At 39.9% G+C, this 12,390-nt stretch overlaps 1 protein-coding gene across 7 annotated transcripts in view; it reads right to left on the bottom strand.

Moving 5' to 3' along the window:
* col4a6 (collagen, type IV, alpha 6) overlaps positions 1–12,390 on the bottom strand; it is a 90,803-nt gene that overhangs the window by 33,481 nt on the left and 44,932 nt on the right. For all 7 annotated transcript variants that reach the window (XM_020623699.1, XM_020623701.1, XM_020623702.1 and 4 more), the window contains exons 4-7: positions 11,147–11,224; positions 1,331–1,465; positions 1,117–1,161; positions 92–211 (exon numbers count right to left, since the gene is read on the bottom strand). In XM_020623699.1, coding sequence (XP_020479355.1) covers positions 92–211; positions 1,117–1,161; positions 1,331–1,465; positions 11,147–11,224 — 378 coding nt within the window. The remainder of the gene's footprint in view (positions 1–91; positions 212–1,116; positions 1,162–1,330; positions 1,466–11,146; positions 11,225–12,390) is intronic.

Genomic DNA, 12,390 nt, shown 5'->3' with positions numbered 1-12,390 from the left:
CGGCCACCAGGCGCTCGCATTCGAGTCTCTATATAATGTGGTTCAAAATATCAAAAATATTTGGACTGAAAAAGCAGAAGATTGTTCTCACAGTACGCCCAGGGGACCCAGGTGCACCTCTCCCAAAGCCTGGTACTCCAGGATCACCTCTGGTCCCATTACAACCGTCTAGTCCTGGTAAGCCTCTGCCACCCTGCTGACCGGGATGACCCTACAGAGGAAACAATAGTAGATAGTAAATAGTACCTATCTATAGTTATATCTATACACCTGTACAGTTGTATGCACTTCAGCACTTCCGCCTTAACAATTGTGTTTATGAAGCTCAAAATGTTTACATTTTTGGAGAAATTGTCATAAATGTATAAATTCAGTTATATGTTTTTGATTGAGGCCATAGTTACTGGACTACATTATATTCAGAGGTGTCTGTATTCTCCTCCCCAGCTACATACATGAGATAAGTAATATTAATTATTATTATTATTTTATGTCAATTGCACAAAATTCGATAGGAAATCATTTAATAAACCTTTTTTTACATTCATTATTGTATTTCATGCAAACATTTTTTCCAAACATGATGATACTGAAAAATAAAACATGTGGGGCAAATGCTGGACCCCTTATTCATTTAATGTATATAAAAAAAGTTGAAATTTAAATACATAATGCTCTCAAATAAATTTTAATCTTCATATTTGACCAGTATCTATTTATGTGTGCATACATAAAATATATACATGCATATACACAATTACATGCATTTTACAATTATTTTATTGTAATATAATGTCTACAAACTCGGTGTGTGCAGAATGGTGAGATCTACAACTGCATTTAGCTAATGACAAAAAAAGATGAGCCTTCATTACTAAACCTATTTAAAATCAGTAATGATAAAATAAACAATATATTGACATTATACAGTCCAGGTGTCATGGCTGACCTATAGTGGGTTTACGTTTACTCACATTACTCAAAATGGCCTTAGAAGTTTTATTATAATTAATGTAATCACATCTCACTATATGTGCTGCTGTCACAGAAATCATATCTGACCTTTGATTGTGCAGAGGCAAACCGACTAGTTACCCCCACCCCCATCTTACTTACAGGTACTCCATCATTTCCTGGGAACCCTGGCACTCCCATCGGTCCCTGCATAAATTAAAAACAATTAATTATCAAGAATTTAATTGTCACAGTTACAATTACATAATCATTTTAGTAATTAATATGAATTTATATCAGCATTTCAAGCTGAATACTGAATGTCAGGTATTTTGAAAAACAATATATGAACCGTGTGAGGATCTATAGCACCCACTTTGTCTCCTTTGACACCAGATGGTCCTTTAAGTCCAAAGTGGCCCTTCTCTCCTTTAGGCCCTGGAGGCCCTGGGCTCCCACGTGGCCCTTCTGGTCCGCTCTGACCAGCTTCGCCGAGAAGCCCCGGACGTCCCTGAGCGAAGGGAAACCAGAGAAGACATGGTCACTTTTAAAGACATGAAGCTGTGTGATGTACAAAACTGTAAACCTAAAAACTAAAACTGAAAACCCATGAGGCTCCTTTTGCAGTTAATTTGTTAGAATATAAGGCCTTACTGTAGACATCAAACTGTTATTTCAGTGTCAGCGTTGTCAAATACTTTTAATGAATGAGATTGAAAGTTTATTTCTAACTTTCAAAACAGTAGCTGGCAAAATTATCACCACCTGTTTGCCTCAGATTTCAGGTGATTCAGTCTCTCATATTTCAAATGGAAGTGACCTGCCTTTGACACATATAAGCCTCTTATATATTATCAACTTTATATCTGAGTAAATGTAGGGTCTTCATGTCCACCATTCTTTCTGTCCTTTCATCACCATCTTCAGTTACACACCACCATCAACCTGATGAGGGAGCTTCTGAGCCGGAGTAACACACCATTGTGCCTTTGTGTACTGGTGTGTTTGCAAGAGATGAAAAAAAGTAAACCCAGCTGTGAGTTTTATTTTTTCTCTCTGTCATGAAGGGATGTTAACACGTGAGTGTGCCACACAATCCCAAACCTCAGAGGACTGGTGCTTCGTGTGGGCATGCAGTGGCATGCAGACTTAGAAGGTGGTCTAGAAGACGAACATATGTAGATTACTGTAGACAATCACAGGAAAATGTTTTATTTTTTTGGAATTAAATGTATGATATGTTTTAAAGTATTAACGTTTTGGTCTATTTAAGGGAAAATTTTGGTTTTAAAGAGCGCAAAATCCTTTCTAAAGACTTTATTATTCTCTATGAATATGCATGTACTGCAGCTAACAACCTGCACTACCCAACTGTAACCACATGATGACAGCAAAAAACCAAAGACAAAGCATATGCAGGGGAGTCTGTGTTCATTTAGATGTGGATGGAAGAACAGGCCAAAGGAATCCTGTTAATCCTCTGTTAATAGGCAGGTTAACATGAATGTACACACACATTTACACCACTGGTAAAACTACTGGCAACCTGCCATTACTTCATATCTTATGCAGTATAATGGGGTAGAGAGAGAGAGGAGAAGGGTGGAGAGAGGGACAGATGTCTGTGTCAGAGGATTTTATCTGATTTGAAAAACTGGCTCAGACAGTTTTGTCTGAATCTATTTTTTTCCACTTGAGGTGACAACATAGATTGATATCTTTTCTATGGCACATTAATGCAGTACAGTATATGCTCATGCCCAGAGGTTGCACACCCTTCATTACACACAAGGTAAAGGTTCACACACTCCTCAATTATTTCCAATCACACATACAGACACAAATACAAAAAGAAAGGTAATTCCCCCCCCCCATATCTGATCCTAGTATCTGTGTAGATACAACCATGTTGTGATGAGAAACGCGGTCTGAACGTGGCCCTAGTGTACGGGCTTTCTGTTTTCAAGATAGAGTCTGAGTTTGTGAAAGTTTTAGATATTCTATGCCAATGGAACAGAACCATGTAATACTCTATGTATCAGATGTGACAGCATGCACAAGCAAAGCTAACTTTATGTATCTGGATGCATTAATGTCACCAAGACAAAATTTCATGCACTTGGCACTTGACAATGATCCTACATTAGCCTTGACCACAGCATGTGTCTACTTGAGAGGCTGCTGCTCTGTTTCCAACCCATGTGGCCTCAGGGCGGACAGGTAACAGTAATGACAGGGCTGTGCCAGGTAAAGGCAGCCTGCCAGAGCTGGTCTGGCTCACAGCTCACACTTACACCTGGTTTCACCCAGAGAAAATATGCAGGGGAACCAGCCTCAAGTGGCCATTTGAGGAACTGTAGGTTTTGACAATTCTGTATTGGCTTCATTCCTCAGCCTTAGAGGTTGATGCTTGATAAATACAAACAAGATATTCAGTCTTCTTTCATCTCTGGTTGGGTCTCCACCACCAGAAATCTGTTTTTAAGCTACTAAATATTCCAGTATGTTTACCAGCTAATTCACCAGCTAGAGATTTTATAGCCCTGTATGAGTGTTGATGCTTAGTGATAAAGGAGTAAACTAAACAAACTAAAAGAGGCTGGAAAGCTGCACAGTCGGCTGGCTTTGTGGGGTTATTACTACGAGCAAACCTTTTCACACTCCACCCAGTCATTTAACAGGTATAAACGTCTCCTGACAGTCCCACCACAGACGACCTCATCTGTTTTCATGTCAGCCCACTGGGTCTCCAGCTGGCTCTTCTAGACCTTCTGTCCTCATCACCTTCCAGCAGACTGGTCAGTTTGTAGGCCCAAATCCCCTCCAGCACAAAGGGTATAATGAAGCCTATTCTAGGCCACTAAGCTCTCTGGACTTACTGCTCCCATTGGGCCGACCTCACTTCCTGATGGAGAAGAGCCGCTTGGACAAACAAATTCTAGCCACCATGTGTGTGAAAAATGACGTGTGTGTATTGTTCTCGTACAAACATGAACACAGACACGCATGCACCCTCACTGCTCTCTGAGGCTTATCAGGAAGCATTGTTCTGAGGGCTGGGTGTGCTGGGGGGAAGATTTTAACTGTCACACCACATATTCCCTGCAGAACTGTGACGGGAGCAACGTGGAGGCAGAAGCTGGCAAACGCCAGGGTCTTTGGTTTAATCAGCGAGGCAGTCTGAAGGCCCAGTTTGAGCCACGTGAACACAGGAATCGGCAGAACCTCAAACACCCTCAACAAAAAGGCAGAGTGATGGATACAAAATGTGCTCAAAGAGCAGCAGTTTGGATAGTGTTTAAGATGAAGCAACTGAAAACACTAACTAAAAAGTCAGCAGCTCTTACAGACATCTACACAAACACACAGGCAAGAGAAAGAGGGACGTCCTCTCTAGATGGGAATGTTTAGGTTCCTTTCCCATTCAGTGATCAGACCATGAACCCAAACACCTTTGTTAATCTCAGACATGTTTTTTTTCTGCTCAGGATAAGTGATGATACAACAAACAAAGATAGGGAGGGTACAAACTGAGAGCCTCATTAACTCCCATACAGCTACCTAAGAAGGAAAATGTGTTATCTCAGACAGTGACACATTAAAGACATCAAGCTGGGGGCACCATGGATGCAACTACACCTGCAGTACATTTTATTTTGTGTCCTTTTTCCCCATTTGAGCTATTTAGGTTCAGGTTGTCACACAAAAGTAACTGGGTTATTGGACAGAGTTTTGTTAATGTTACTTTCACAGTAGGTTTGTGACCTTTGTCTTGTGAGCATCTATGTTGTAACATAAAGAGGCGACTGAAATGCAAACTATAGCGCTTCACATCTAGCTCATTTGGCCTGTCTAAACATAAAAAACAACACTCTTGACTTTGAACAAACTGCTTCAAACACTTTTAGAGTTACTCTTGACTTCCTGGGTGACTCAGTGTTTAGGTACTGACCTTTCCAGGCGCACATGTATCATATAGCACTTTTCCAAACAGCTGTGACAAAGTGCTTCCCAAAGCCTAAGAAATATATTCAAACTATCACACAATAATAGAACGAGTTAAATTCCAAATACAGTATGTAGCAGCAAATACAATAATTAAAGTGACTTTAAACACAACAAAATAATTTAATAATCAAGGATATAATGAGAATGTTGTGGCATGTCAACACTGGATCAAGGACGATGCTCTGTCCTGTTGTGTCGACAAGATGCCACCTGTTCTTGTTGGCGTATTTAACTACTATGACTCACCCAACAAAAAACGATCTTAAACCTCATCAACCAAAAACACAACCGGTGTAGAAACACTATACAACAATGTGTGCAAAACACTGCTACCCTTTAGATGAACCGATCAAACTCCCATCACATGTGAATCAGTTTGATGGCAGAGAATCGCTACAGTTTTCCAGCAGCACAGTCTGTTCTTCTTCTCTCTCTTCCACAGATGGTATGTTTTTCCTGTCTGCGTGCTCCCCACGCAGATTCCCACCCCTCTCCTCTGTACCTCTGATTCATCTGTTTGTGGTGATGGATACCATTAACAAAAACAACCTTTTCATCCAGGTGCTTTCCCATCCCATTATCAGTCAGCTGGCTCCGCCGTCCCATGGAGATGATGCCATAACGTTGTGGTGTTTTCTCAGCTGACAGACAGTAAGTGAGAAACAGCACAAGGAGGAAGAGGATAAAATGAAACTAATACTTCCTAGATTGGCATGTTTACAAGTTGATGTTATTTGAATGTCCACTATTATGATCCTTAGCAAGCAAAGCTAAAATACTAACTAGGGCTTCTTTTCTCATGAAAGAACCAAAGTCTCCAACAGTACATAATACACAGTCTTAAAAAAAATTACTAAATGTGCACTTGGGACAAGGACTTTACACCCCAGTGAGTACACCTTAAAAACAGCAGATGCAACTGGCCTGTAGTGCTCATTTATATCTTTAAGGCCTTTAAAAACATCATACAGATGTGGCTGTTGAGGTTGAGGCATATAAAGGTGTTTGGTGACAGCTCAAAAATCAGTTACTGTAACATCTGGGCCAGACTGCTGCTGGGACTTATACAACTGTGGACAAAAACGGTCCCTGTTACTCCCCACACTCTGTACTTAAGATGTCAACTTGATTTGGGAACTGTCAAGTGGCAGGCCTGGTATCAGTTAAAGAATAATAATAATAACTAAAAAGAGCGTGAGCAGCAGAGGAGTTACGAGATGGAGAGTGGTGAAAGAAGCATCCCATATGGAGATAAAGAGCGTGTGATGACAAGAAGACTAATGACTGGATCTCATTAGTATCATTGAGAATAAAATGAAGCACATGGGGTTGAGATGGTGGAAAAGAAAAGAAGACATCTGTGTATTTTCAGATACAAGAGTACTCAAGAGCCATGTTATCAGTTCCTCTTCATGAGCTAATGATTTGGTTTGACCTGCTCAGTATAATATACTGCTAATACTGACTTTTGAGGAACTTTGCTCTTTAGACTGCTGAAGATGATCACAGGTCACATTGGCATTTATACCACCACAGCGGACCTGTTTGGGGTCAGCCCAGTGCAGGGCATGAAAGAATCTCTTCAGGACTGCGCATGCCAGCTCTTAGAGGGCAAAGCCTATATGAAATAGAAGTTAAAAGAAAGCAGATGTTGAACTTAAATGAATTTGTCAAACTACTGTTTCCAAAACAATTTAAAAACCAAGCTAGAAATACACTTAACAGCATAGACTGACCAAACCACAACTACAGATATTCGCTTTTTAGATTTACACAACATTACATATGCTGATTTGCATCCTCTAGTAATTCAGTGCCACATGCAGCAGCATCATATAGCGTAGGCTGAACTAAATGCATCTAATCTGAACACTGTAATGGAGGTGCACAACACTTTCTGCTAAGGAACCCACATGACAGTCCATGTCAAGATCTACTTCAGGCTCCTGTATGTTCCTGAAGGAGACATATGAGGGCAGTAGAAGCTACAGTATCAGAAGCTGCAGCAACAGGTCTTTCATGTCAAAGGCCCACCTTTAATATGAATTTCTTCTACTCTGGTTCTAGCTCTCCTTTTAACTCTTACACTATACAAAGAACAACCTTGGTGACAGTGAAATCAGTGCCTCAATTTGCTGTTTGATGCTCATTTTATCCCCTTTCTTTTTCTGTACAACACATCTTTAGTATTTTATCTTTTCCTTTAAATGTGACAAAGGTTATTAAATAAGAATGTCAAAGGACCAAATAGATAAAAGAAGCTGACAGTAATGAGAACAGAGGAATGAAAAGACGGTGGCAAACACACACTTGGCCCCCTCTGTCTCTGAGTTTCTGATCCTGGTGCCCCTGACCGTCTGGTCTGCCCTCGCTTTTGTGTAGGGTGTGACCTTTAACCTTTCCTAGTGAGGATCTGGGCTTGCTATGTGTGGTGTGTGTGTGTGTGTGTGTGTGTGTGTGTGTGTGTGTGTGTGTCCTGCATGTGCATTTAAAAGAATTCAAAAAGGAGAGTTCAAAGCTAAAACACCATACAAACTCAACTGTGTTGGGTCCAGGTCAGGTTTGGATGCCACATTCTCCGGCACAAGTTGGGTTCAGTAAGATAGGAGGATAAGAAACTACTGCATGGTTTGCCAACTTCAGGACAGTGTGGCCAAATCTCTGTCAGTGTACATCATCCAAATCGCCCAACCCTACCTTCATCAGCATTGTAACATATTCAGCTGGGTGATGAAGGCAGACTCTGTCTAATGGTGCTGGACACACAACTAAAAATTTCAGGAGATTGCCCGCCAGTCGACTATACCTTCAGTTTGGTGTAGCCTTGATTAAGCCATTCGCCGCCTGTCTGGCAACTTGTTCTGACTGACACCAATGGAGGTCTGACAAAATTAAATAAAGCCCACACTTCCTGATCCCTCTGAAACTTTCTAGTGTGTTAACCCCAGCATTGCTTTGAACACACACACACACACACTGTCCTGTCATCTCTAACACTGACCACCGACCCTCAGGATTTACCCAGTGGGAGAGGATGTTATTGGACTTAATGGATTCAATATGACACAGAACCTAAAGCCAGGAAAGACAAAGGTAAAGAGTCTTGGGACTTTAGGTCCCGGTACAAGTAAAACTGAAGCCCTTTGGCTATTAATCCTGAAAAACAACAAATAGGACATTATTAGAGAGGGCATTATTACTAGCTTGTTTACATGCCACATTTGTTTTCTGGAGGAAACATGTTCCGGACGGCAATACCTCCAAAAACAGGAAGAACAATTTGCTTTATCTAAAGGATGGACTGATGTTGTTTATATTTAAGAAATATGCTGCAAAAAGTCGAGGCTTTTCTTTTTAAGAAAACCGCACTTAAATCAGTTTATCAGCTTCCAAATGAAGATAATAATGATGAGACAGACTCAGAGAGGAACTTAAACATGACTGTACACTGATGGAGATAAACAGGAACATTAAATCATGTACATACAATTGAGGTTGCTAATGTACAGTACTTGTACTTTCTGACCACCAGTTTATTTGTATTCTACAAAGTATTGGAAGATTAATTGATTATAAAATAAATAAAAAAGGATAATTACTGTTTTCTGTAGATTCTTCTTTTAAAGTGAAATAAAATCTGTGGTTCCTATGGACTTGTGATGTATATCTGACTTCTGTCAATAACACATCATAGACACCTAGTGCTGAAAGGAAACCAGGGAGGAGGAAACCGGGGAGGATTGAGCCGCTGTCGCACATAAACACTGACCTGAACTACTTTCAATCTGTGAACTGTAGGATGGTTAACACCTATGATCGAGAAACACACCTCACCTCACTAACCTCTAAGTACAAAAGTAAAACTGAAAAGAGAAAAATAAGCACTTCACCACCATGACAATAGGAGTTTAAGAAGGTAATATAGCAGAAGGCCCACACAGAGGTAGGAGCTATATCATTTACCCACAGGTACCTGGGTGTAATGCGACATGCGTCACTATGTGATTTACCTAAACTGGTGTACAGTAGGCAGGCAGTAAGTGTAGGCTTGTGTGTCAGACGGTAATTGTTGTTTGGATACAGGCTGGAAGAAGCTGAGTGTGAGGCAGCAGTTAGTCTGGTTTTAGCTAGAGGTGAACACACACACACACACACACACACACACACACACACACACACACACACACAGAGAGAGGTCTCAGATGGAGTTTGACTTGTCAGTTTTTCCCCACCTAGAATAAAACTGTTTATACATTAGATTCATATGTTCAGTTATTAACATGCACTCCAGGGTTTGAGCTCTTAAAACACAGAGAAGCAGTCGAAACTTTCTGATCGGTGGAGCTTTGTGGAGGCAGAGGATATATGTTATTGTATAATATTAATAAAAAGACATTACAATTAGTTAGATGGACGTTCAACATCCACGCTATGCTGTATATGTGTAGCAGAAAACACTGACACTATACCATAATCTTGCATGCTATATTTCAAATTTCATTTCATCTTGTGGTCTGTGGTTGGAAATGCAAATCTTTTGTTCTTTCTTGTTCTTTTATTTCTTTCTTCCAGGGTTGGTGCATTAATAATTCAATTAAGTCACATCTGTAATTCCTTTGTTAGACTTATAAGACATAAAATGGATTCCTTCCTTTATTTGATAGATTAATATAAATGTATATAAATAATAGCATCCCATCACCTCTGAAACTAAACATATGCCCGTGACAGCAATTAATTGGGGATTTACTGTTTGACCGATGTGTCATTTAATGTCAGAAACTTTGGATTAAAGCTGTTTCTGGTCTAGGTTTTGCATCAACATGGTCTTATACTAAATTTAAACTATTAAATGCTCTAGACTTATGCGATTTCTAGTGCTTCTGCATTTGAATTCATTCCTTGCAAACCGCAGTGTGACTCTAACCCTTTGTACTGATTAAATTTCTTTACGTTGCCATAAAGGCAACACATGACAGGTTTTACTGCACAGTTTAGAAACTAACAACACTGCAGTTGTAATGTAAAGTCATATTTTCACCATATCATATTAACAGCAGCCGATATCTGATTATTTTTTGTCAAAGGCCAATAGCAACTGCTTTGTGACCTGTTTTGGTGTAAAAGCACTTTTCAAGAAACCCTTCCACGTATACAGGATGTTTACAACCGTCAACTCTCTGACTTACTTACTTATTTGAAGGAATCAGGTTTGTCTTGATGTATAAAACTGCCACAAACCATCCCTCTTATTTGTGACTGTATGCAGAGTGGATCTAATCGATCATGGTATGTGCAGTCATTCATCAGTGAGCAGGCACCTCACATTCTGCCAACATCTGTTTGGATATCAGTGGTAACACCTGGCAGGTGATATAAATTTCATGGCAGGAATAACAAGAAAATGAGCTCCTCACCTAAAGACACACACTGTTATTGTAGTCAGAGTCTGAGTACTCGCACTGTGAAATCACAATATAGATAAGGGCTGTTGAAACATGCATTACACAAACTGACACAGCAGACTTTGATACAGTATATGTCAAATATAGATGTGTGAAGGCACGAGAAAGGGAAAATTAAAACCGGAGCTCTGGGGTCATTGTTTCTTAATGAAGTAAGGGTAATGTGCTTGTTTCTGCAAAGTAAATTTCCAAAACAGCTTTATGATTGAAACCGCATCTGAAATAAATGTACTTCTAACTAAACACTGGTTTATAGGTCTGTACTGTTTCCAAATAAAAGAATTAACTGTGTTTAGTTTGCTACCTTCACAGCCCAACAGGTTTAATGTCTTCTTAATGTTGAAATGTTCTATGGCACTGTGTTAACTCTTATAGAGCAGCATATTATCAAGATGTTAACTAATTATCACAATTTGTCCTGAACAAATTACTTAATTTATTGATAGTACCTTATTAATTCATGACTGACAATGTGGAGTCACACCCCAAGCTGAAAACTGCCCTTACTAGATTTTCAAGAGGATCAATCATACACATGGAATTCTTTATATACAGTATCATCATTCCTGAAAATGCAGCATGTCCTCTATGTGGATCCTTTGTCTGTGTTGCACTACAAATGTGCATGAGCAGATGGCAAAGTGCTGTGATTTTGGAGCTCATGGTAACATGGAAATAAATCTTACAGGAGCCAGGACAGTATCACACCGATGACTTACCCTGCTGCCTTTCTCAGGGTTGCACCTGCATCCTCTGCTGCAGTCCAGGCCTGCGCATGGCTCGTCAAACTCTGTGCCCTGAAGAAAATAAAAACAGAAAGAGATTACACAAAATGATCGGGAATTATATGTTCAAAATCAGATGTGTTGGTGATTAAATGTTGGAAAATTGTGGTTAGCAACAGAGAATAAAGCACACCTTTACATCTTTCAAGCAACTGTCTTTGTTTAAATCCCTTCGTGAATAAAAGATCAACCAAAGAGAGAGAGAGAACTGCAGCAGAAGATCACACAGATACTCAGGTAATGGCATGAGAAGTCTCTGTGAGGGATGAACAAGATGCTGGCTAATTTACAGTAATTTTAAATAAGTGAAGGGATTTAAAAAGGGATTTAGCAAAGGTTCAGATTCAGCCACAGCTGATTCTAGGTGTCGACTCATAAAACAAGAATTTTTCAAAGAGCAGAGCTCATTGTGTGCCCAAACATAACATGTAGCGTCACGTTCATAGTCAGTTGCATATGATACCTACATGTATTGAGTCATACTACCAATTCTCCAGTTTTACCATTAATTTATATCTTTATTATTTTAGTAAAGTGACATTACAATAAACAATTTGCAAATTTCTCATGGCTAATAAAATGGCATATTTGTTGGATTTGATCTTAATGGATCTGGGACATTTCACCTATTTCCAACCAGATCCAACATTGCAGAGGTCTGCGGAACATTTACTGTATGTAACCCAGCCACAAGTAAATGATACGAGCAAACAGTTCTGAATAACAGTTTAATAATGTCATAGGCTTTACAGTCTGTGTTGTCTCTGTCTCTCCTTCTCTCTCTTTTCTTCTTGCTCTCTCCTAAAGTCAAACTGGATTCAAAGCCAGATCTGATCTAGCAATTTGTGTTAAAGAGGATAAATTGAAACAAAATGAATTGTGGTGCTACTTCTACTATAGTTACTGCCACTTGCCCAAGGTGACAATATCAGTTACAACCTGAAAAACTTCAGACAGAAAAACTGTAGTGGAAAGAGAAAAGGAGAAAACACACAACCAGAAGAAAGCGAATTTGGCACAAAGCAGAGACAGAGATAAGGAGGGAAGAGGTCAGCGGTAGTGGTCCCGTCTTCCTCTGATCTCCACCACTCTTCTAATCACAATGACAGAAGGAGGACAAGAGAAGGAGACAGTGAGAGGGGGCTAATGGAGGGAGCAGGGATGGGAGAATGGGGGGG

This window comes from Monopterus albus, unplaced genomic scaffold (genome assembly GCF_001952655.1).
Source record: "Monopterus albus unplaced genomic scaffold, M_albus_1.0 scaffold308.1, whole genome shotgun sequence".
Classification (NCBI taxonomy): Eukaryota; Metazoa; Chordata; class Actinopteri; order Synbranchiformes; family Synbranchidae; genus Monopterus; species Monopterus albus.
The sequence above is the reverse complement of the archived record's forward strand: the minus strand, read 5'-3'. Positions and strand labels throughout refer to the sequence as shown.